Below are 25151 nucleotides of genomic sequence, written 5' to 3' on the forward strand. Positions count from 1 at the left end.
TATATTTTATAATATAAATGCTTTCAATATTCCTTTATTAAAATTTTATATTAATAAAATATATTTTATAATACTTTTAATAAATAAATATGTAAAGTCCAGAAAACCACACTGCACCGAACCAGTGTTTTTTCTCCTTATTTTTTGGTATTATTATTATTTTTTTTTTAATAATTATTATTATTTAAAAAAAGAAATATTCCGAGTCCAATATACCAGGCTTTTATTGTCTAAATCTGACACACCTATGACCAATCCAGGTCCAAAGAGTTACATACAGTGGTTAGTTGCTTTAACTGGTGCTTTAAATAAATTCGTGAAGCATATTTTCTAAAACATATGCATTCCAAATTAAAGATGTTTCTATATGTTTCTTAATAAAATTATTATAATAATTAATATTAATATAATTAGTTTTGTATTAGCCATTATAATAACTGGCTCTGGTATAGCGCCCAGCGTTGCAGGACTTTTATTTTGAAAGCTCGTTTCCAGCTTTAATTCTATTGGCTCCTGGGTTGGAGTAGCGTTCTGCGATTTGATTGGTTGCTTACCGGAGCTCTAAATGTATCGAGCTGCGGTGGTTATAAGGTGGATTGAGGGCTGTTTATTTGGATTTTATCAGATACAGGTAATAAATTGTGTTGATTTGTCATGTTATTATAGTTATAGAACAGCGACAGGTGTTTTCTGCAGTTTAAAATAAAGAAGATAATCTCTGTAGTTGAATAATGGAGGGGTGGTGTAGGTTTCCTTCAGTAAAGTGGAGAAACAGAGAATACAGATCATTAATAACATTAATAAAAGACTAAATAAATACTTTAGATAATATTAACAGATGTTTAAGACACATAGAGACACATCTTTATTATAATAATAGCTACCGACAGACAATACCAACAGGCAATGCTAACAATAATAGTAAAATACGAAATAAAGACTGTAGATAACACTAACAGATTTAAAAGACAATTTTACCCTTTACCAACTGTAGCAATACTAAAGACTTAGACTAGAACTAACAGGATTAATAATACAGATATTGTCACCCAATGCTAATGGTACTAACAAACAATTAAATATTTAAGGGATTTCACCCTTTCCTCGTATTGAGAACAGATTGGTTAAATGCTTTACCTAGTTCTAACATTTTTAGTTAGACGTTTTCCCAACATGTTACCCATTTTAAATATAAATAATAAACTAGCTAAAATATTAGATAAAATAGTAGTTTTTAAACAATATTATTATACTTACTAAAAACTAAAGACTAGCTAATAATAATAAGCTAAAAGTCTAAGGGTCATTTCCACCCTTATATAATAACAGACTGGCTTAATCTTTAAGCTAATGCTAAAAGGTTTGAGAGACGTTTTCAGCATTTCTTAGTAGTTTGGCTAAATACTTTAGCTAATTCTAACATTTTTACACTTTTGCCTAGAAAAGTAACAGATTTATTGAGGATTGTAGTTAAATAAATAAAAAACAGGTATGTGAGAGGTTATAACTCCTTTTAATAGTAATAATAGACTATCTAAGATTTTACATAAACAGGTTTAAAAATATCTTCCCATTTGATAATAGTATTAATGTACTAACTAAAGACTAGCTAATAATAAAAAGTCTGAGGGACAATTCCGCCCTTTATAATAACAGACTGACTTAATCTTTAAGCTAATGCTAACAGGTTTAAGAGACAATTTTACAATTTCTTAAATACTGATGTAATGGGCTCCCATATTAAGTGCATTACGGTAGGGGCGCTACTGCGTCTATTACGGTAGCTGAGGGCTGTAGCGTAAGCTAGGAATGGCGGCAGCCAGTGGGTCAGTAGTGTGTATGTACTCGGCCATGCTGCGTGGGCTCTGGGAACACTAAAAGTAAATAAAATAGCGTTTTTATTGTGCTTACTCTGAGAATTAAACCCATTTTAATGTATAGGTAGTCAGCATGGCTCTGTGTGAAGCAGAAACGGTATTTTAGTGGCTATAATTAAATGTAGTTGTTATTGTTTGTAGCTCAGAGGGAAACACTCTATTGTGCTGGGGATTGCTGGCCACTGAGGGGAGCTGTGGCTGCATTTAAAGGGTTAGTATTCAGTATGAGTTTAAAGGGGGAAATTCTGAGCATGTATGCTTAATGGTGTATTATGTGATCTGTAGGTGCTGATTTTGGTGGATAACTTTGGTGTGGAGCCCACATGAGATTCTTATGGTTGTCATGGTTGCTGTATATGGTAGGTTGTTTTTTTGAAGATAAATACAGTGAACCTGTATATTCTGCAAGGAGGTAAAATATATTAATTTTGTTTTTTTCTTGATTGCAGATTTAATCTATGTCACTGTTTTATCACTGTGAAACATATATTTTGCTAGTATCTGTTTGTTGTATATTTTTAGTAAATTGGCCTAGTGAAGTAGACTCTATCATTGATGCTGTTTTTTTTTACAATTGAGTATTTTTGGATTAAATAAAGGTAAAAGCTGTTTCAAATTAATTTGCCCTCCCATTTCGGTTGATTCATCTCTTTGTTCAGAACCTGCTTAGTGTTACACTAATAATAGACTGGATAAATATTTAAGCTAATTCTAACATTTTTACACTTTTGCCAATAATTTAGATAACGTTACCTAAAAGAAACAGGTCTGTGAGACATGTTTATGCCTTTTTAGTAGTAATAATACTAGCCTAGCTAAGATTTTAGATAACAAACAGGATTGAAAGACATTTTCGCCATTTGCTTATAGATTAATATTTAAGCTAATACTAACAGGTTTATGAGACATTTTTACAATATTCAATTGGTAATAACAGACAGGCTAAATACTTTTGCTAATTACAACATTTTACATATTTGCCATTTTTCCTAGTAGATAATAATATTAATATACTAACTAAAGACTTCAGCTAATGCTAGTCACCCTTTACCAATAGTATTTATAGACTGGCTTAATATTTAATATTTAATTCATAAAAAAGCTAATGCTAACAGGTTTGAAATATTTCTCCACCCTTTAACAGAAGTAATAATAGACTGGCTAATGATCTAAGATAATGCTTAAAGGTCTGAGAGACATTTCACCATTTCTTAATAGTAATAATAGACTGGCTAAATATTAAAGATAATGCTAACAGGTTTAGGATATGTTTTTGCTAATGCTAACAGCTTAGACTGATATTTCCACCTCTTGTTATTAGTAATAATCGATTGGTTGAAGATTTATGTAAATGCTAACCGGGTTAAGAGTAATTTTCACCCGTTTCCAACTTTAGTAATATTCTCTGAAAGACTTTAGCTAATGTTAACAGGTTTGATGGATGTTTCCACCATTAAATATTTAAGCTACTGCTGTTATGTTTAAGAGACATTTGAACTCTTTACAAATCGTAGTAACAGCCTAAATAAATACTTTAGCTAAAGCTAACAGATATGAGATACATTTTCACCAGTTGGAAACAGTAGCAAGAGAGTGAATGAAGACTTTATTTAACGCTAAAATGTTTTACCTGTTTTTTCACCTTTTGTCAATAATAGGAAGGCTAAGCTGGAATTAATCTAATGCCAACATATTTATGCGACATTTTTACAAATTCCTAATAGTAGTAACAAACTGGTTAAGGTTTAAGCTAAGACTAGCTCAAGATTTGATCTAAAGCTTTCAGAGATTTAGGAAACAAAAAACATGCTCACAGTTTAATAATAGAAGAAAGAGGTTTTAGAGACATTTCCATCTGTAAATCTGTGCTATAATCCTTAGTGGTTTTGACTATTATACTTTACAGTTAGCAAAAACGGGTGTAAAAGAAACCCTCCTGGTTTGTATGTGGCCCGCATCTTATTTCCCCCTGACCCTGGGTTGTATTGCTGGTTATATTTGATTCACTGTGTATATATTATATAAGTGATGCAAAGATAAGCCTCTGTGTTCTTTTCCTTAAAATAAGATAAATGAACAGACACCCTGCAGATATTAGTAGTCATTTAATTTAGCATTTTTTAGTATTAAGTATTAAGAATACGCTAGAGAGAAAAAAATGCGTTACGAGCCATAATCGGATTCTGAAATAAAACATAGATTTTCCACTTTTGTTTTCCCAGAATTGAGTGGTCTCCTGTTCCAACTTTCTCCTGCTCATGTTGCTGACTTTTCCACCTGGTTTAATTGAATTGAATTTACCTTCATGAATACACACGATCAGAAGCTGCTGAACGAGGGGAAGAACATGGCATCTACAGAATTCTCCAGTAATCAGCGATCATCCTCTCCTTCACCATGTGGACAAATGCAGAAAAGTCTAGACGAAAAGACAACTCACCACTGTTCAGACTGTGGGAAGAATTTTTCTTCAGGGAGTTATCTCAAAACACACAAACTCATTCACACTGGAGAGAAACCGTTTCACTGTCCAGAGTGTGAGAAGAGTTTTAATCGCCAGACTTCACTTCAGCAACATCTGCGCATTCACACAGGAGAGAAACCGTATTACTGCTTAGACTGTGGAAAGACTTTTACTCTACAGAGTAGTCTACAGCTACACCGGCGCGTTCACACTGGAGAGAAACCGTATCAATGTCCAGACTGTGGACAGAATTTTACTACAAGGACAAATCTCAAAAGACACCAGCGCGTTCACACTGCAGACAAACCGTACCAGTGCCCAGATTGTGGGCAAAGTTTTAAACTTCAGGGTACGCTCCAGCAACATCGGCGCATTCACACTGGAGAGAAACCATATCACTGCTTATTCTGCGAGAGAAGTTTTATTCATCTGCGTACGCTCCAAGATCACCAGCGAGTTCACACTGGGGAAAAACCTTATCAGTGTCCGGACTGTGGGAAGAGTTTTAAACGTCTGGGTACTCTCCAACAACATCGGCGCGTTCACACTGGAGAGAAACCGTTTCATTGCCAAGACTGTGGTCAGAATTTTACTCGTCAGGCTACACTCCAAGAACACCGGCGCATTCACACCGGAGAAAAACCATATCACTGCTCAGACTGTGGAGAAAGTTTTATTAAAATGTCAAATCTCAAAATACACCAGCAGGTTCACACCGGAGAGAAACCGTATCATTGTTCAGATTGCGGGAGGAGTTTTAATCATCAGAGTACGCTCCAGGAACACCAGCGCATTCACACTGGAGAAAAACCGTATCACTGCTCGGAGTGTGGCAAGAGTTTTACTCAACATAGTAATCTCCAACAACACCAGCGCATTCACACTGGAGAGAAACCATATCACTGTCCAGAATGTGGGAAGAGTTTTAATCGCTTGGCTAACTTCAGCCAACATCAGCGCATTCACACTGGAGAGAAACCGTATTGCTGCTCAGAATGTGGAAGGAACTTCAGGCACTTAAAGACACTAAAGAGTCACAAGTGTGTCACGAACAGTCTGGAATTGGGAAGCGAGCCTCAAAAACAAGTTTCTGAAACATATTTATAAAAACATGTGAATTTTATTGTAAAGAAAAAGTCTTTCTAATTCAGATTCTAAAGTAAAGTGAAGTGAATCAAATCAGATTTTTTTTGCTCAATGTGGCTCAGATCTGATTTTTTCATGGCTGTGTGAACGTGCCAAATCCGTTTTTTTTTTTTTTTTTTTTTTTTCAAATCAGATTTGAGTCACTTTCATATGCATCATGAATGTAAACTAGGGTTGCAACGGTATGAGATTTTCACGGTATGATAACCGTCTCAGAAAATACCGCGGTATCACGGTTATCACGGTATCACAGTTTGTTACATATATTATTAAACTGACCCTTAAAGAAATTACAACAAAGGTTTTTTGTTCAATTAACTATTTATTGTAGAAACCTGGAACAACTATATAGATAATGTCTCCTTAAAAAAATAAACTGTATACCATTAGGTGAAGGAAACCAGGTTTTTCCACTACTCTTAAGGTCATTAAGGGTGTATATAATTATATATATATATATATATATATATATATATATATATATATATATATATATATATATATATATATATATACACACACACACACGTGTCACACATTACATGTCCTCTAAGAAGTAAAGATCCTGTGTTTAAACTATTCAGTACAATTATTTAAGTTTAAATTATTTAATATCTGATAAACTGAGCCTGGGTCAGTGTCTGATCAACAACTGTTGTAAACGTCCGTTTTACTGCCAAGTTGGTATATAACCAGATAGAGGGGATTTATTTCTGAGTCTGGTTTTAACACATGAAAAACAGGCACGTCAGAATTTGAAAATTAACGCATGTAAATGAATGGCGTCTTTCACATCCAGTCCGGCGAGCACCTTTACACGGACACGTGAATCCGTCGTAGCACGCACTTCACGCCTGTACCTGCGTGCCCAAATTTCGGATAACTCAGCGCTTTTGCGGGCGCTTACCGCATGGGTTGTGCACGACTACAAAGAGGTTTTATTTAGGTTCAGATTAAAATTATAAACTAAACACATACTTTGCGCTGCAGAGCGGGGTGGTGTTCTTGGAGATGGGGGAACAGGTTTGACGTATGTCCACCTTTAGCTGTGACTTTACGGCCACATTGATTACAAATCGGATAACCATCCTCGGGTGCGTTCGGCGGGTCTCTGAAATAGTCCCACACTGCTGATTTTAGTTTAGCCTTTTTTTAGGCGGACGGAGATTTGTTTAGTCTGATGCTCTTTCTGCCGTTCTCACCGCTGTGTGCTGAGCAGCTGAAGCGGAGCAGAGTTGCGCATGCGCGGGTGAGTTTCTCCGCTGGCTTGCGTTTTACCGGTAATAAGCAAACACACACGGTATGATAACCGTGCATTTTAATACCATGGTATACCGTGAAACCGGTTACCGCTGCAACCCTAATGTAAACAGTCAAATCGGAATTCATGCATCTTTTTGCTTTTACGCATGCGCTACATGCTACTTATAGATGTGCGTTTGAGTAAAATGAACATTATTGTTTTATTCTATAAACTACAGACAACATTTCTCCCAAATTCCAAATAAAAATATTCTCATTTAGAGCATTTATTTACAGAAAATGAGAAATGACTGAAATAACAAAAAAGATGCAGAGCTTTCAGACCTCAAATAATGCAAAGAAAACAAGTTCATATTCATAAAGTTTTAAGAGTTCAGAAATAATCAATATTTGGTGGAATAACCCTGGTTTTTAATCACAGTTTTTTTTTTCATGCATCTTGGCATCATGTTCTCCTCCACCAGTCTTACACACTGCTTTTGGATAACTTTATGCTGCTTTACTCCTGGTGTAAAAATTCAAGCAGTTCAGTTTGGTGGTTTGATGGTTTGTGATCATTCATCTTCCTCTTGATTATATTCCAGAGGTTTTTAATTTGGTAAAATCAAAGAAACTCATCATTTTTAAGTGCTATATATTATACTATATTAGGAGGAACCAAGACTCAGTCAGAGGTACCCATCCCCCTTGGGTTGACCTGCTGAGGACAGTCAAATAACAGAACAAAAACAACAGTACTGAGAGATAATGTGGAGCTATATATAATGTGAAAGGTTATGAATTATGAGTATGTGATGGGTACATGCTCAGTGTTAATGTAAAGGAGATAATGCAGAGATATAGCCAGTGTAAATTCTGAGTTATGAAGAATATGAATAATCTTCAGATTAATTTAATTAATTTGGAAATGTTCAAACGTATGGCTGAAACAGACCAGCATGAATTCCATCTTCATCTAGAATGGTGTAAACAGACCTTAAAAAATACATAATTTTTATATAGAGTGGTGTTGGGAGTAATGTGTTTATAGTGAAAGTACTTCATATGGATTTACTGTTTAGATATGTGTAAAAAATAATACTGGAAATGGGTATTTACATATGAATACAAACATTGATTCTGTATCATTTGGATTTAAAATGTCCTTATTAAAATTACAATAATATTTAAGTATGTTGTGTTCTTGAGCAGTATTTTTTTTTATCTATATAAAAGTCATATTTCAAGAACTTCATCATAACTATATTTTAACAAGCATTAAGAATATGAAAATGCTTTACAAATACAGTGAGCTTCACCTTAAATATGATAAATAAAATAAACTTTTTTTAATTTTTAAATAAAATTATTCACAAATACAGAAACGTACACAGTACTGACTGAGAAATTAAACAAATGAATATTCAAAATACACGTTAAGTAATGAGCATAGTATATTTTTAACATCCACTAATTTTAAAGATTTGTAGTGCAGTGCCAAAATATATTATTATATGCTAACCAACTGGGAGCAGTTAAACAAGTCTGTCTGTATGTATTAGTTAGCCAAAATTGTAATGTTAATAACTAAAATTTATATTTGATAATAAAAAAAAACTTTAAGAATTTAAATTCCAATTCACACTTTAAAAGGTATTAAAAAGATAATTAGATATAATAAGATATTAAAAGTAAAATAAACATTTAATATAGAAAAAAATAATAACCGGCACTGCAGGACTTTTATTTTGACAGCTGGTTGCCAGACGTACCGCCATTGGCTCATGGGCGGAAGTAGATCTCTGCGATGTGATTGGCTCCTCAACGGTGCTCCGGGGGTCTCTGCAGACTGTTGGAGGTTCAAGTATTTATAGGATTTTATCAGATTCAGGTAATAAAGCTACTGGTATCTGTTGATTTATCATGTTTTAATAGTTTCAGTACTTTGGACAGGTGTTTACTGCTGCTTAAAATGAAGATGTTCTTTGTAGGTGAATAATGGAAGGTGGTTAGAGAGTTTCCTCCAGTCTGCAGTGAAGAGGAGCAGCAGGAGATCCAGCTCTGCTCACCTGTGCTGGAGGATCACCATCAGCTCACCTGTGTGTTAATATAATCTGCCCATTCAAAAAAGATACTGTGGCGGCTCTGGGTTGTGTGTGTGGCTGCCTGCAGGCATGTTTCTGTTCTCCTGTGTGCGAGGATGACAGGGGTGGGGCATCTCCCTTGGGAGGGGTTATGCAGAGAGGGTGGGCACCACTCTGGATCTGCCATCTGGGAGACACACAGCTAGGTTGGTGGCCTTTGGGCTGTTTGAGCTCTGTGGGTTAATGGTTTTAGCTCTCCTAGTCTTGTTGAAGACTGTAAGTGAGTGGCAAGCCTGTTAAATAAAAGAGCTTATGAGCATTCATCATGAGTCTCACGGGTCTTCCTTCCTCTTCCACGCCACATTTGGTGTCAGAAGTGACCCTGCTGGAAGATATTGAGCTGCTGGCAGGGGAAATCGAACGGCTGAGGAGGAAGACAGCGGACCAACGGACTAGAGGCAAGGCTCTCCAGCGGAGTGGACTCGGACCTGACGGCGCCGGTGGGCTGTTCGGAGGTCGTGGCCGGGGGCTGAGGACGACGCGAGCACGGCGGCGCTGGCTCCCAGAGCGGATGGCGCGAGGACGGCGGCGCTGACTCCCAGAGCGGATGGCGCAAGGACAGCGGCGCCGACTCGCGGAACGGACGGCACGATGATGGCGGCGCAAGCCTCCGGGATGGCGGGCTTGACGGCTCAACCCCGCCTTACCCCCTACGACGGCAGCGCTGACTGGACAGCCTTCGAAGCTCAGCTTGAGATCGTGGCGGGCGGTGCGGGCTGGACGGACGCCGAGATGGCAGCCAACCTCTGCCTGGCGCTGCGGGGCGACGCGCTGAGGGTACTGATCGAGCTCCCTGCCGAGTGCCGCTGCGAGCTGCCTGAACTGACGCGGGCGCTGAGAACACGTTTCAGCCGCCAACCGTCGGAGGCGGCCGCCAAAATGCTAGTGGCGGACAGACGCTGACAGCAGGGAGAGACACTGGGCGTGCTGGCATCGGAGATGGCCCTGCTAACCCGCCAAGCTTACCCAACGTTTCCGCGAGCGGCCCAGAGGAGGCTCGCGTTGGATCACTTTCTGCGCGCCCTCGAGCCGAGCGAGCTGCGCAAACACGTGAGGCTGGCCGACCTGCAGACCCTGGAGTCCGCGGTGGAGGTGGCGGAGCGGTCCGAACTCATCATCTCAAGCCATCCTGGACCGTGGGGGGCGTCGCCGTTTGCCCGTGATTCGCAGAGGTGGGGTCGGAGCCGGTCTGATGCCCAACTGGAGTGCTGGCGCTGCGGGGGGCGTGGCCACACTGCAGCCGGCCGGGAAACGGAGCCGGGACCACCCAGTGAGGGTTACGGTGGCCCCAGGAAGGCTATGCTTACCCTCGGGATCTGATTCCGGAACTGCCGGACTCAGCGGCTATTTCCTGAAATGCACATTGAATGGAGTGACGGTGAACGCGCTGGTGGACACGGGCTCGTCAGTCTCACTGATACGGCCCGAGCTAGCGACGGAGGTAGCGGCCGAGTTTGTGACTGACAACAGCCAGCGCATCGCTCTCTCTTCAGTCACCGGGGATCCGATAGGTCTCCTAGGATTAACGGAGTTGACGATTGATGTCGGCAAGGGGCCCTTTCAACAACAGTTCTGGGTAGGACGCATCAACGACCCGTGCATTCTGGGCAAGGACCTGCTCTCACGCGTGGGAGCTATCATTGACTGTGCACGGGGCTCGGTGCTGGTGACTGGACTCCCCGTAGAGATACGCGATGAGTTAGGGGTAAGTGAACTGGTGGGAGGGAATGTGTGTGATTCGGTGCGTGATACGGTAGAGGGTCCGCTGGATGCGGGGTTGAGTGTAGATCCGATAGAGGAGATGCTGGAGCGCAGTTGTGTGGGTTTATCTGGTCCCCAACAACTCCGTTTGCGCGAACTGATTGGCCGTTTTCGCACGAGTTTCGCTGTGTCTGAGCGCGAGTGTACTAAAACTAGCCTTGCGGTTCATTCGATAAACACGGGTGACGCCCAGCCCATCAGGCTGAGGTCGCACTGTCTGGCGTTAGCAAAGCGCGTAGCGGCGGAGCAGTTAGTCCGCGAGATGGCGAGTACGGGCATTATTGAGCCTTCGAGCAGCCCGTGGTCGGCCCCGGTGGTCCTTGCGAAAAAGAAGGATGGAAATTGGCGCTTTTGCGTGGATTATCGGCGACTTAACGCTGTCACGAAGCTTGACACCTACCCGCTCCCCAGGATCGACGATACGCTGGACCAGCTGTCTGGCTCAGCCTGGTTCAGCTCGTTAGACCTGAGGAGCGGATATTGGCAGGTGCCCCTCGCGGCGGGGGATAGGGAGAAAAACGCTTTCTCGCTCGGCTCAGCCCTATGGCATTTCACGGTGCTTCCGTTCGGATTGTGTAACTCGCCGGCTACTTTTGAGCGTCTTATAGAGCGTGTTTTATGCGGGGTTCCGCGGTCGTGCTGCGTCGTTTATTTGGATGATATCTTGGCGCACGGAACCGATTTCAACTCCGCACTGTCTCACCTTGAAATGGTGCTCGGCGCGATTCAGGCGGCTAACCTGAAGCTCAATCCGGCAATGTGTAATCTGCTAAGGCAGCGCGTGAGCTTCCTGGGCCACGTAGTGAGCGGTGCTGGCGTGGAAACCGATCCCAAAAAGACGGAGGCGGTCCGTGACTGGCCCACACCGCGAGACGCAAAAATGGTTCGCAGCTTCGTGGGGCTCGCCTCGTATTACAGGCGGTTTATTAGGGGGTTCGCGGACGTGGCAGCGCCGCTTCATGCTCTGACTAAGCCTAGTGTGAAATTCCGCTGGTCTGACGAGGCGGAGCGGGCATTCGAGGAGCTAAAAAGCCGCCTGTGCAATGCTCCGATTCTAGCGTATCCGAAGGTGTCTGAGAGTTTCATTGTGGATACTGATGCGAGCGACCACGGCCTCGGAGCAGTCCTGTCGCAGGTTCAGGACGGCTCCGAGCGCGTAATAGCATACTATAGCCGCCGCCTGGACAAGGCGGAGCGCAACTATTGCGTAACGCGCCGGGAACTACTCGCGGTGGTCGAAAGCCTTAAACATTTCCGAGTGTACGTGTATGGGGTGCCCTTTCTGCTGCGCACTGACCACGCCTCGCTACAGTGGCTCATGCGTTTCCGTGAGCCCGAGGGCCAACTCGCGCACTGGTTATCTAGACTCCAGGAGTTTCGTTTTGAGGTTGTGCACCGCCCGGGCCGTGGCCACAGTAATGCGGATGCTTTGTCGCGCCGGCTGTGTGTGGCCGCCGACTGCAAACATTGTGCTCGTGCTGAGGAGAAATCTGCTGAGACCGCACGCTGCGCTGCAATCTCCGGGGATGTTACTGGCGCTGTCGGGGTGGCTCAGGTGTCCGTAGAGCAGCTCCGCGATGCGCAACGGGCGGATCGCGAATTATTGTGGGCAGTACACGCGCTCAGTGCGAACGTCACACCGTCGTGGGGGGAGGTGGTGCCGCTGGGCCCGATTGCTAAGGCGTTGCGCTCCAACTGGGCTAGTTTTAGTTTGTCCGACGGCGTGCTGTGCCATACCTGGGAGGATCCGGCGAACGGGCGGCGCGTTTTTCAGGTGGTGGTACCGCGGGCACTTAGGGGATCGGTCCTACGGGGAGTTCATGGGTCACCTGGGGCTGGGCACTTTGGTGTCACCAAGACTCTGAAGCGCCTGAGGCAACGCTTCTATTGGCCTGGGTGTAGAACCGACGTGGAACTCTTCGTGCACTGCTGTGACATGTGCGCTGCCAAGAAGGGCCCCTCGAGGGCGCCCCGCGCCCCACTTCACCCTTACCAGTGCGGCAGCCCGATGGAGCGGGTGGCCGTGGACGTGCTGGGCCCCTTTCCGGTGACGGACTCTGGAAATCGCTTTGTTCTGGTGGCGATGGACTATTTCACGAAGTGGCCAGAGGCCTACGCGGTGCCGGACCAAGGGGCGGTCACTACTGCGGATATCCTGGTGCGGGAGTTCTTTTGCACATTCGGGGTTCCGGAAGAACTGCACAACGACCAGGGGAGAAATTTCGAGTCGGAGGTCATGGCGGAGGTCTGCCGCATCCTGGGAATCCATAAGACCAGGACGACGCCCCTTCATCCGCAGAGTGACGGACTGGTGGAACGTTTTAACCGCACGCTGGCGGCGCAGTTGGCCATGGTGTCGGACAAGAACCAGCGTGACTGGGACAGGCACCTGCCGGTAGTGCTGCTGGCCTGTCGCTCCGCTGTGCAGGAGACGAAGGGATTCACGCCGGCTCTGCTTATGTTCGGGCGTGAACTGAGGACGCCGGTCTCCCTGGCTTTTGGGGCGCCTCCTGACGGGGGCGGGTACGCTTCGGACACGCCCACTTTTGTCTCGGACCTTATGTCTTCGCTGGAATTAGCACACCGTCTAGCGCGCTCCAACCAGTCTGCTGCCGGACAAAAGCAGAAGCGTGCGTACGACACGCGCTGCTTTGGGGACCCGTTGGCGGTGGGGGCGAGGGTTTGGCTATATAACCCTCAGCGGAAGAAGGGACTGTGCCCGAAGCTCCAGTCGGCCTGGGTGGGTCCGTGCTTGGTGCTGTCCAGGCTGGGGGAGGTGGTGTATAAGATCCGGTGGGGCAGACGCACTATGATTGTGCACCGTGATAGGCTGGCCCCCTATAGGCCGAGACTGTCGGACACTGTGGACGGTGGTGCGGAGCCTGCCGGCCTTGCACTCGTGCCTGACCTGAACTCTGGCTCTTCGGGGCCGCTGGCAGGCGGTGCCGTGCCCGGTCCCTCCAGGCTGCCGCGGACACGGAGGCCGCCCGCCCGCCTTAATGACTTTGTTTGCGACTGATTGTAAAAAAAAAAAATAATAATAAAAAAATAAAAAAATGTTCTGTTGTACACTGGGTTTGTGTTGGGTTGGTGGGGTCGCCGGGACGGCTGACCCTTGGGAGGGGGGCTTGGTGGCCTTTGGGCTGTTTGAGCTCTGTGGATATGGTTTTAGCTCTCCTAGTCTTGTTAAAGACTGTAAGTGAGTGGCAAGCCGGTTCAATAAAGGAGCTGTTGAGCATTCAGCATGAGTCTCACAGGTCTTCCTTCCTCTTCCACGCCACAATACTAAACATAAACATTACCTATGTATTTTATTGCTAGACTATATGCTGCCAAAAATTCACCTTTGTACAGGTACGTCTAATTTATTTAATGCAAATTATAATTTATAGCTGTTTTGTTTTTCCTTTTTTCCCTCTTCCTGATGGATAACTCCGTCGCTTCATGATTGCTGAAGTTAAAACATCAGTGCAGACATGGACAATAAAACCAAAAATCAACTAAAACTAGAATTAAAATTGATTAGAGTAGGCCTGACCCCGAGAGATCCATTGTGTAGAGCTAGATTACTGAAATAACTCTGAGATGACGTATTTGTAGCTCAAAATTATCGATTTTCTCCATCGATAAACGCAAATTTTAATGACTTTTCCAAGTATTTTTATTTGTATTTTTCCAAAACCTAACCTAGTGAAAAGATTAGATTAAAGTATACTAAGCATTATTATGTTATAGTGCACTAAAGTGTTCTTGTAGCCACAATATTATTAATCAGTATATTTAAAGAGTGATAAAATAGAACAACTTCTTTGTACTTATTTAAATTTAATTGTATAAAAATAGTACAAAAGTGTGCTTAACTGTACTAAAATATAACTATTTTAAATATATTACTTCATGTATTTAACCCCATATTTTAAACATGCTTACAGTAAAATTATAATACATTTAATGAGTATTACAACTGTATCACTATTTATTATACACCAGGTATATTAGAAATGATGTGGATATTAGAATTGATTACATTAGAGCCCTCTTCTAGTATACTTTGTTGGGTATAAAAATCTATTTTCACATACTGTACTACATTTTTTAGTGTGTTACAAATTTATTTAACATTTTTTACTAGAAGTAGTAATTTAATTTACTTTTTAAAAAGTTACATGATACACTGTTTACAGTTTAAGTGAACTACTGTAACAGTTGTTTTTAACACACTTTGCTAAAAAATGTAAAAATATATATTAGGAAATAAGTATTTTAGAAGTATATTGAATTACATTAAACTAAAAGTGAACTTCATTGTAGTCTATTTTTTTTAAATACACTATATTGTACTTTAAAAAGTATGATCAAAGTTTGCTTTCAAACTTTTGATGAAAGCGTAATAAAAATGTATTTTTAATATATTTTAAGTAAGTACATAAATCTTTTGGTATATTTACAGCAGTAACACTTACAGTTTGTTGTTGCGTTCAATTCATAACCAGTCCTTATCTGGGGGACCCATGTTATTGATTGGTTTGCTTGCCCTGTTGTAACGGGGCTGCCTTTTGCTCACCTGCTGCAGAAACACCAGATATTTTCTTTATTTTTTTTCCAGAAATTAATGCCGTTGTTCTTCTGTGCCTTCTTGCGTTGACTTCCTTACCTGGTTGAACTTTAGCTGCACAGATTCAACCAATCAGAAGATTGTTCCAATCCCTAAAGAACATAAAACATGGCGTCTACAGAAATCTCCCAAACTCAGCAAACGTCTTCTTCCGCATCCTCATCTCGTGGCCAAATTGAACATTGGGGAAGTTTTTTCTTGACTGTATTTTTCTCAGAGTGTGGAAAGAGCTTTACTAAAGGAAGTTCTCTCAAAACTCACCAAAGAATTCACACTGGAGAAAAACCGTATCACTGCGTAGACTGTGAGAAGAGTCATCTCAAAACGCACCAGCGAATTCATACTGGAGAGAAACCCTTCCACTGCTCGGAGTGCGGTAAGAATTTTACCAGACTGAGTCATCTCCACACACACCTGCTAATTCACACTGGAGAAAAACCGTATCGCTGCTCAGAGTGCGGGAAGAGCTTCACTACGGAGGCTAATCTCAAAACTCACCAGCGAATTCATACCGGAGAGAAACCGTATCACTGTTGAGACTGCGGGAGAAACTTCTCTCAGGAGAGTCATCTCCATCAGCACCAGTTAATTCATACTGGAGAAAGACCACACCAGTGCTCGGAGTGTGGGAGGCATTTCACTACCCAGGGTAACCTCCAGCAACACCAGAGAATTCATACCGGAGAGAAACCGTATTACTGCGCAGAGTGTGGACAGAGCTTCAGGCATTCCAATACGTTAAAGGCGCACAAGTGCTTGTAGATTAGCTCTTTAGCTAACGTCACAAGCATCAACTGAACTTCACTACTAATTTTCACTTTACAGAATGATAAAATCAGACTAATGGACGTTTGGGTAAATGATATAAATTTAGTTAATTCAACCACAGACGCAGCTCCTCCTCTTTGAAAGGTGTTGAATACAACTTATGCTGTAAATAAAATAGCTCAAAATAAGGTTAAATGCTAGTGCAGCTAAAACATTGAATATAATTGTGATTAAAAGTGATTTTATTTTAGTAATTCATTTCAACATTTAAAACTTGTATATTATATAGATGTATTAAACACACAGACTGATCTGTTTTAAGTGTTTATTTATTTTATTGTTGATGATTCACAGCCAATGAAAAAAAAAACAATTAGAATATAATACCAATTGGTACTTTTGGCAGTGTGGGCAGTGTGCCAAATCCTGCTGGAAAATGAAATCTGCCAGTGAAAGGCAGATTTTGTAAAGCAAATGTTTTTTATTGTATAAGATTTTCAATACAGAGACATGTTAGAACAGAAGGGAGCCAGAAGTGACTTTTCTCGTAAATTAAGACACAAAAATTCCCATGAATGAACAGATTTTCTCAATTTTTGGGAAATAATGGAAGGAGATTTTATGTGATATTTGGATAAATACTGCAAACTCTAATGGTTTCACCTTATTTATAGACATTTTTACACAATAGAAGAAGATTTTAATGAAGATGGCAACCTCTGTAAATTATTGTTTTCATGTAAATTTTCCCAATTTTTGTTGTATTATTTTCTGAAATACAACTTTATTATCACAGCTGACAATGTTTTTTTGCAACAATAATAGTAATAATAATAATTATTACAATACAAATGCATTTTATTGAAGGTGATGAACAATGTGGATCATTTTTTTAAAAACAGAAATAATATATTTATTGACACAATAATTTATTATTATTGATACTTAATAGACCAACAATGAAGGTAAGAGTATAGTCTTATGAATTTTGAATTTTGGTGAAAATAATAAAGTTATGTTATATATTCTCATAAAAAAAGCTCATGTAATCTCTCTTATGATGTTTGGACAATTTGACAATTTGTAACCTGAAATGTAACTTGCTGTTATAACTAATGATGGATGTTGCACGCAGTATAAGTCCAACATATGTTAACACTTACACATTGTCCAGAAATGCTTGTGAATGTGAGACTATAGTTTTACCTATTGATTTGATTTTGTTGAAAAATGCAAGGTTCATGTTTTTTTGGGTGAGTAATGTGGATGAGTTTTTAATGATGTAGTAAATATGTGATTTTTAAAAATAAATCAAGGTCATTTTGCTGTAAAAAATCAATGAAAAAGTTCTTTTAAAATGTTATCACCTGATTTTACAGACATTTTACAGTTATTTTCAGAAATATAGCATTACCTCCACAGTGAAGGTATAACTAGAGCATGGTCAACTGTACTCTCTCGGACTCCGGCTGCTGAGGGAGAAGAATCATGGCCCGGGATTTAAACCCTCAATCCACAGCCGGTAATGTTGGTGCTTTTGTCCACTGGAGCAGCAAATCCTGTCTTTTCTTAATAGAACTTAATAAACATTGATTCTAATTTCTGTTTGTTCTTATTTGTGACTGTTTTTACTATTTTTGTTTTTACTGTTTAAACTACCTCATACCTTCTAGTTTAGCATCTGCCCCATTATAAGCTAAAAAATATATATCTAACAAACTAACATGCTATATGCTATGTCTATATAAATATATATATATATATAAGAAATACTTCTCATACATTACTGTACTTATTTAATTTTAATGTTTTTATTCTTATTGTACTTAATATTTATATGATTGTGTTATCTGTGTATTGTTACTATGATTGCTGCAATTTTTGTTGTGTTAATAAAGTGCCATATTTCAAACAAAGAAGAAAAATCAAATAAAGGTGTAAAACTACAGTGTTTAGTAATTTTGCAATATTGGTGAAAGACTGAAAGTGTATTTTGCAACTTATTTTGAAGGCACTGGATATACTGCACCCTGCACATCCATATATAACTTATTTAAGTTAGCTTTCACGAAAAAAAAATATTGAATGGTTAAAAATGGTCAGAGAATACACAAAAACTGTAAGACTATAGCCTTATGAAATTTTGCAATTTTTATGAAAAAATTTAAACCTATTTTTTGTCATCATTTTGATCATATTTGATATACTTCATTATGCAAAACAATTTTCAGATTTTTTTTTAGTTAGTTTTCAGGAAAAAATGGAATAGTTCAATATGGTCCAAAAATACACAAAAACGTAAGGCTATAGCCTTATGAAATTAAGTGATTTTTATGAAAAAAATAAAACCTATTTTTGTCATTATTTTGATCATATTTGATATAATTTACTATGCAAAAATTTTTTTGACTTATTTGAGTTCGTTTTCAGGAAAAAACAGAATATTTCAAAATGGTCCAAAAATACACAAAAACATAAGGCTAGCCTTATGAAATTTAACGATTTTGATGAAAATTTTAGAACGTATTTTTTTTTTATATTATTTTGATAATATTTGATATACTTCACTATGCAAAACAATGTTTTGACTTATTTGAGTAAGTTTTCAGGAATAAATAGAATAGTTCAAAATGGTCCAAAAATACACAAAAACGTAAGGCTATAGCCTTATGAAATTTACCGATTTTTACGAAATTGTTAGAAAGTCATTTCTTATTATTTTTTTCATATTTGATATGCTGCACAAAGTACAACCACTTTTAAACCTATTTGAGTTGGTTTTCATGAAAAATAGAATAGCTGAAAATGGTCCAAAATTCACAAAAACATAAGACTATAGCCTTATGAAATTTAGCGATTTTTATGAAAAAAAAAAAAAACTATAATGTAATTTCTGTAAACAATTTTATTCATATTGGATATACTGCACTGTACCCAACCACTTTTTAAGTATTTGAGATAGTTTTCATGACCATTTTTCAAAAATACACGTAAGGATAAGGCTATATTTTCATGTAATTTTGAATTTTTTGGGGGAAAATAAAATTTGTGTTGTGTCTTAGTTTAATAGTATTTAAAGTTTATAGTATTTAAAATAATAAACCATACCCAAACATTTCAATCAAACAACTTTTATTTAAATAATACAAATTAGATCAAATAAGAATAAGAGTAGGCATCATAAAAATGATAGATAAGAAAAGCACAGGTAATAAAAATGATCAAAAGGCAACAACAGATAAATAAATAAAACTGACTTGATGCATAAAGCAGTAAAATAGAAACAAGCATGAACTAAAAAACAAAAGGAAAAATTCTAATCAAAATGTCCAACCATCTCAGTCAGTTTTAATGAAAAATTAGAATGTTCCAAAAACACATATATATATATATATGTAATAAATTATCTAACTAAACAAAATAACTTACAAATCTCGTTTGTGTAACACAAACAGAACTTAATAAATCAAACAGGCGAAAAAACAAAAAAGGCGCAGTTCCACGAAGCTTCCACAAGAGGGCGGTGCGGTTTAACGTAACAAAAAGTCTTTCGGTTCTTCATTGATCACGAAAAAAATTTATGCAGTAGGTAAGAAGTTAAAAACAGTAGGTAAGTAGTTTAAAACAACACAATTACAATAATACAAATCAAGTAAATGCAAAATTTAGAAATTAAACATTGGTAAAAGAGTGCAGTAGATGGTGCAATATATAATTTATAGAGCAAAAGTTCAAAATATAAAGGATATAAGTGATCATGCATGGATGAGAAAATGTCTTTTAGAAGTAGTTTTAGTGGGTTTTTTATGCCATTTTAATGCGCTTTTTTAAAAAGCTAAAATTAAGTTTTATTATTATTTACTGGATGAAAGTTTCTATCATATCTAATAGCGAATAGAAATAAAAATAAAGACCGAATATTAACATGACATTTATATTTTATTTTCTTTAAAAAAAAAACATTTGTAGATCTTCTCAAAGAATTTCCTTCTATTTTTTTATTTCAAATGAAGCTGCAATCAGACGCCACTTCTGATGATGATCGATGATCATAATCTGATTGGTTTAGCTGATGATTTGCTCTTTTTGATCATATTTTCTCTCGATGGTCTTTATTTGTTTTGTAGAGCAGTCATTTTTTACATTCGACCCCCAAAGTGATGAGCATTACTTACTTTCTTAAAAAGCAGCATTAATTAAATGAATGAATATATTAATAAATACATTCATACATAAAGAAGAAGAAAAACAAGGAAATCTTATTTGATCGTTTTTTTATAACGTGCCACAAAATAAAATCATAAACATAACATTAGGCAACATTTTGTTATGTTTGTATATATTTAAAAAAACACGTCTGAATCATTTTCTATTGGTCCGTTGATTTTAATTTTTGGCTATTTAAAAAATGTATTGAAAAAAATCGACCATTTGTCTTATTTTGCTGGTAGTTTTAACCAATATATTAGGGTTTAATCAATTCAATTTGTTAAAAAACAGAAACTAAAAAAACCTTGTTGCGTCTGAACAGAACTGATGCTGCATGGGATATAAAATTAAACAGTGTAGTTTTGTGTTGTTGTTCAGTAACGAGTTGTGGCATTAGGCCTATATATTAACATTAGTGAAACGTATTAACATCAAAGCAATCTTTAAAAATATATATTTTCAGAGTTATTTTAAGTTTTATTATTTCATTGCTAAACTCTTACATAACGTAGTGTAATGAAAGTTAATACAACTCTCTAATTTTTTTTATGTTTATTTTTTATTACAACCTAACGTTTCTATAACGTTCTATGAAACCAAAAGAAGTTCCTTAACAACTAAAATCACTTTTTCTGCTTTGAAAGTATTTTTTATATATATATATATATTTTTAAGCTAACGTTCCATAGAACAATACCAGAATCAACCTAAAATATGTTTTTTTTCCACAAAAATAAAACCAAACATTTTAAAATAACAAAATAACATCAAAACAACAAGCTCTGGAAAAAAAATAAGAGAGCACTTAAAAATGATGGGTTTCTTTGATTTTACCAAATGTAAAACCTCTGGAATATAATCAAGAGGAAGATGGATGATCACAAGCCATCAAACCACCAAACTGAACTGCTTGAATTTTTAAAAGCAGCATAAAAGTTATCCAAAAGCAGTGTGTAAGACTGGTGGAGGAGAACATGATGCCAAGATGCATGAAAAAAAACTGTGATTAAAAAACAACCAGGATTATTCCACCAAATATTGATTTCTGAACTCTTAAAACTTTATGAATATGAACTTGTTTTCTTTGCATTATTTGAGGTCTGAAAGCTCTGCATCTTTTTTGTTATTTCAGACATTTCTCATTTTCTGTAAATAAATGCTCTAAATGAGAATATTTTATTTGTAATTTGGGAGAAATGTTGTCTGTAGTTTATAGAATAAAACAACAATGTTCATTTTACTCAAACATAAACCTATAAATAGCAAAATCAGATAAACTGATTCAGAAACTGAAGCGTTTTTAATGCGCGTTTTGGAATTCCTGCAGTTTACATTTTACAAAAATAGAGACACTTTTACTTCAGAAGCAACACGTGCGTGTAGAAACACCTCCTGCACCACCATCCACCACCTCACACACCACCCCCAAGCGTTTTTAGACAATCACCGGTTGGTTGTGTGTGTGTGTGTGTGTCCCATTGACTACAATAGAAGTGAAAATACTCTACGGGTGTCTTGTGTTGGTCGCCTGCCAAACGCCTGCTGTGCTCTTCACTGAGGCCGTGTCCCAAATAGAGTATTCTACACGAGCTATTGGTGAAGGTCTAGCCAATCAGGGTTCAATGCGTAACTCCATTAAAAACAATACTCAAGTTAAACCCGGAAAAGTCATGGAATGTAAAAAATAGCAAATAGCATGTCTTGGAAAAATAAAAATAACCAGAAAGTTTTGGAAAAATCATGGAAATTTGGTCTACAAATCGTTGTGTTGCAAATACATCAGTCAGCTCAGAGTTAATTCAGTAATATAGCCCTTACACAATGAAGCTCTCAGGATCTGACACACTTTTTTTTTTAAGATTTAAAGATCATTTTAGACCTGCTATAATGAATTTTCATTTTATTTTTAGTTGATTTTTGGTTTTATTGTCCATGTATGCATTGCTTTAAAATCGTATTTGCCTTAAGAAATTAGCCTTAAAAACATAAAAATTAATGAAAAAAAATCATAGAAATGTATTGGTCAAAACTAATTTTAACAATATTTTGTTTTGCTTTGATTCGTGCAATAGTAAAACGTTTTAAAACCGTATACTATCCCATGTGATGATGATTTCTATTTTAATTAAACATAATTAAATACCTCTATAACTTTTTAAATATGGATAGTTTTTTTGGATTATTCATTTTGAGTTTTTTTTCGCCATTATATCCGGATCAATCAATATAACAGCTTCTAATTTCATGCAGTATATTTAAGCAATGCCATAATATAACCATTTTGGCTTAAAAAAACAAAAACAAAACATTTTTGTAAGAGAACCTTTGTTTTATTACATTACATTACATTAGTTTTTAAATCTTTAAAGGTTTCTTCACATTCGAACTTTTCTAATTATAACATTTTTTTGTTTTTCAACTCTTTGCATAGTTTTAAGAACCATCTGTAGCACCATTGTTTTTGTTTTTAACTTGACTTTTTTCCAGAACATAAATCTTTTTGTTTGCAACTTTTTTTAGGCTTTTATGATTCAATTGTCCTCATGAACTAAAACTAAAACTTTAGCAGAAAACAGATGCTCTTCTATAATGCTAAAGCATTGTAAAGCACTAAAAGTCAGGATTCTACAACACAAGCACGCTTATTGGGGCGCGTCCTGAAAGGCTCTTTACTTCTATTCACCGTCCATTATCACCTTCCGGCCAATCCCTTTGCCTGGGGGAGGTGAGGGCGGGTCTTCTACGTGAGCTGTAGCTTTCAGGCGACCAATCAGAAGAGGTCACTGCTCTTCCGAAGCACCGGCACGGGCATATAAAAGGTTTTGAGAGGTTCCGTAACTCAAACGCATCCTCCAGCTGAACAGCACTGATATTTACGCACAATGGCTCATGTTGAGGTACCGAGTCTACTGGAGCGACACGCCGCCCGGAGGACGTTTCCGCTGCTGACCCGGACCAAGGTCTGCCGGAGCCTCTTCGGACCGGTGGACCACGAGGAGCTGAACCGGGAGATGAAGCAGAAGCTGCAGGAGATCTCGGAGCGCGAGCGTAGCCGCTGGAACTTCAACTTCGAGAACAACTCGCCCCTGCCTGGGAATTACGAGTGGGAGGAGGTGGGCGCGCGGTGCGTACCGGATTTCTATCGGGACTCTGGTCGGTGCGGCGTAAAACCGCGGACTGCTTTAATTAATCACGTTAAAGTGGAGAGCGCGGAGTGCGCGGGGGAAAACGCCGAACCGGAGGTGGTGCGTCCCCCCGCTGAGGTCAACCAGGAGAACCGGTCCGGAGCTCTGAACGGAACACCGACGTGCGCACGCAAAAAGAGACGGAGTCGGTCGGTGCAGGAGTCTCCCAGAAGTAGCAGCACTCAAATTACAGGTAAACATCAGTACTATTGCTAATATTATTATTATTTGAAGACTAAAACTGCAACACTTGGTGGTGGTAGCATTACTGTTACGCTGCATGGAGCACTGACCAAGACGACAACGAAGCAAACAAATGTCAAAGCAAAGTAAAACAAAACAACACGAACACTAGTAATCAAGTTTTTCTTCTTTATAATGCTTTACATTATTCAAAAAACTAAAACTCAAACCAAATTATGAGTTTTTGTCATAGATCATTTTACTCTTATATTCAATTTCGTCTTCCTACTAATATTAGGAAATTCACAGTTTGTTATCATTATAATTATAATTAGGCTGTTATTACACTTTACTCATTAGCAGCAACGTTGTTGTTTGTTTTGTTTGGTATCTAATCTTCTCGTGTCTTTTTCTCTTTTCTCCAGACTTTTTCCCCAAAAGAAAGAGGTCCGCAGAAAGCTCCTCCATCCCTGTTGAAATCACACCCCGCAAGAGAATCAGATGGTAAGGAAATGATTTTTGATTTTCAACAACAAATCAAACAAAAATAATACTGTTATAATATAAAATTGTTTCACTGTAAGAATAAGCACGTGGGTTTGCTAAATTATAGAAAATAACTTTTTGTTGTTTTTCACTTCTTCCGCAGATATTTTTTCCAGTTTTCAGTTTGTTTGTGGACGACCAGCTCCGGCGTTTATCTGCTGAGCGGATGACGGACGCGGGGCGGAAAGACGGACATAAACAAAGACATAAAACCGACAAACAAACAGACAGATTGAAAAAAAAAAGCTCGATCTCGATCTTTTATGATCTGATGTATGTAGCAATACTGGCTCTGCCAAACGGACTCAAGTTGCAGTGTTACAAACTTCTCAAACGGTGCAATTTTTTAATATTTTGTTTGAGATTTTTTTATTGTGTTCTTTGATTATGTTTTATTTTATTTTTGTGTTGGTAGGCTACAGATTCTAGTTTAGATTCTAGCCTTATTAGGATTATTTTGTTCGTTTTTGTTTCGTGTATGTTTTTGTTGTCCTAATTTATGTTGTTTTAATTTATGATCCACCGCAGTTTGGTCACTTTTTTAATTTACTGCTGTTTATTTACTGCAATATTTTAAGTTTTATGTTTAATGTTTTATTTAAGTTTCTGCCGGATGATTGTCATGCAAAGAATGTCTCTGAGCCGATGTTTAATATATATAAACGTATATATTTCCGAGCTTTGTACGAAAATGAATGAATGAATCACGAAAAAAATAAATTATATTTTTGTTTACATCCTGCTCTTGTGTCTGTTGTTGGAGGAGGGCTGATGGGGGATGGTGGGAAGGGGTGGGGGTTGGTGTTGGAAATGTTGGCTCTGCGCTTTCTTTCGCCGGGTGCCTTTTGCTAGCAAAGAAAATACCCCCTCCCAAAAAAAAAAAAATGTCCCGAATGCAGAAGTGTTCAAGTTAAAAAAATCACCTTTTTTTCTTGTGCTTTTAACTAAGGCACTTTACAAAAAAAATTACCTTATTTTATTATCTTACTTTATTTGTAATTTTTTTTGTTG

General features: G+C 38.5%; 2 protein-coding genes across 9 annotated transcripts; both read left to right on the top strand.

Moving 5' to 3' along the window:
* Positions 1–477: 477 nt before the first annotated feature.
* Positions 478–5864, top strand: LOC103047296 (zinc finger protein 501). 8 transcript variants are annotated; one of them, XM_049470990.1, is made up of 4 exons: positions 478–631; positions 2019–2088; positions 2163–2236; positions 4100–5863. In XM_049470990.1, the coding sequence occupies exon 4, from the start codon at positions 4183–4185 to the stop codon at positions 5446–5448; it is 1266 nt and encodes a 421-aa protein (XP_049326947.1). In that variant the 5' UTR covers positions 478–631; positions 2019–2088; positions 2163–2236; positions 4100–4182; the 3' UTR covers positions 5449–5863. The 8 variants fall into 8 exon arrangements, 6 of the variants coding, with proteins under 6 accessions (XP_049326947.1, XP_049326948.1, XP_022520976.2 ...); XR_007429066.1 differs by lacking the exons at positions 478–631; positions 4100–5863 and adding exons at positions 656–1880; positions 2327–2497; XM_049470988.1 differs by lacking the exon at positions 478–631 and adding an exon at positions 1193–1880.
* Positions 5865–23052: 17188 nt separating this feature from the next.
* Positions 23053–24875, top strand: cdkn1ca (cyclin-dependent kinase inhibitor 1Ca). The gene is made up of 3 exons (XM_007231730.4): positions 23053–23604; positions 24020–24098; positions 24244–24875. Coding segments are annotated over exons 1-3 (576 nt in total). The 5' UTR covers positions 23053–23108; the 3' UTR covers positions 24245–24875.
* Positions 24876–25151: the final 276 nt, after the last annotated feature.

Source organism: Astyanax mexicanus, chromosome 23 (assembly GCF_023375975.1).
Source record: "Astyanax mexicanus isolate ESR-SI-001 chromosome 23, AstMex3_surface, whole genome shotgun sequence".
In the NCBI taxonomy this organism is placed as follows: Eukaryota; Metazoa; Chordata; class Actinopteri; order Characiformes; family Acestrorhamphidae; genus Astyanax; species Astyanax mexicanus.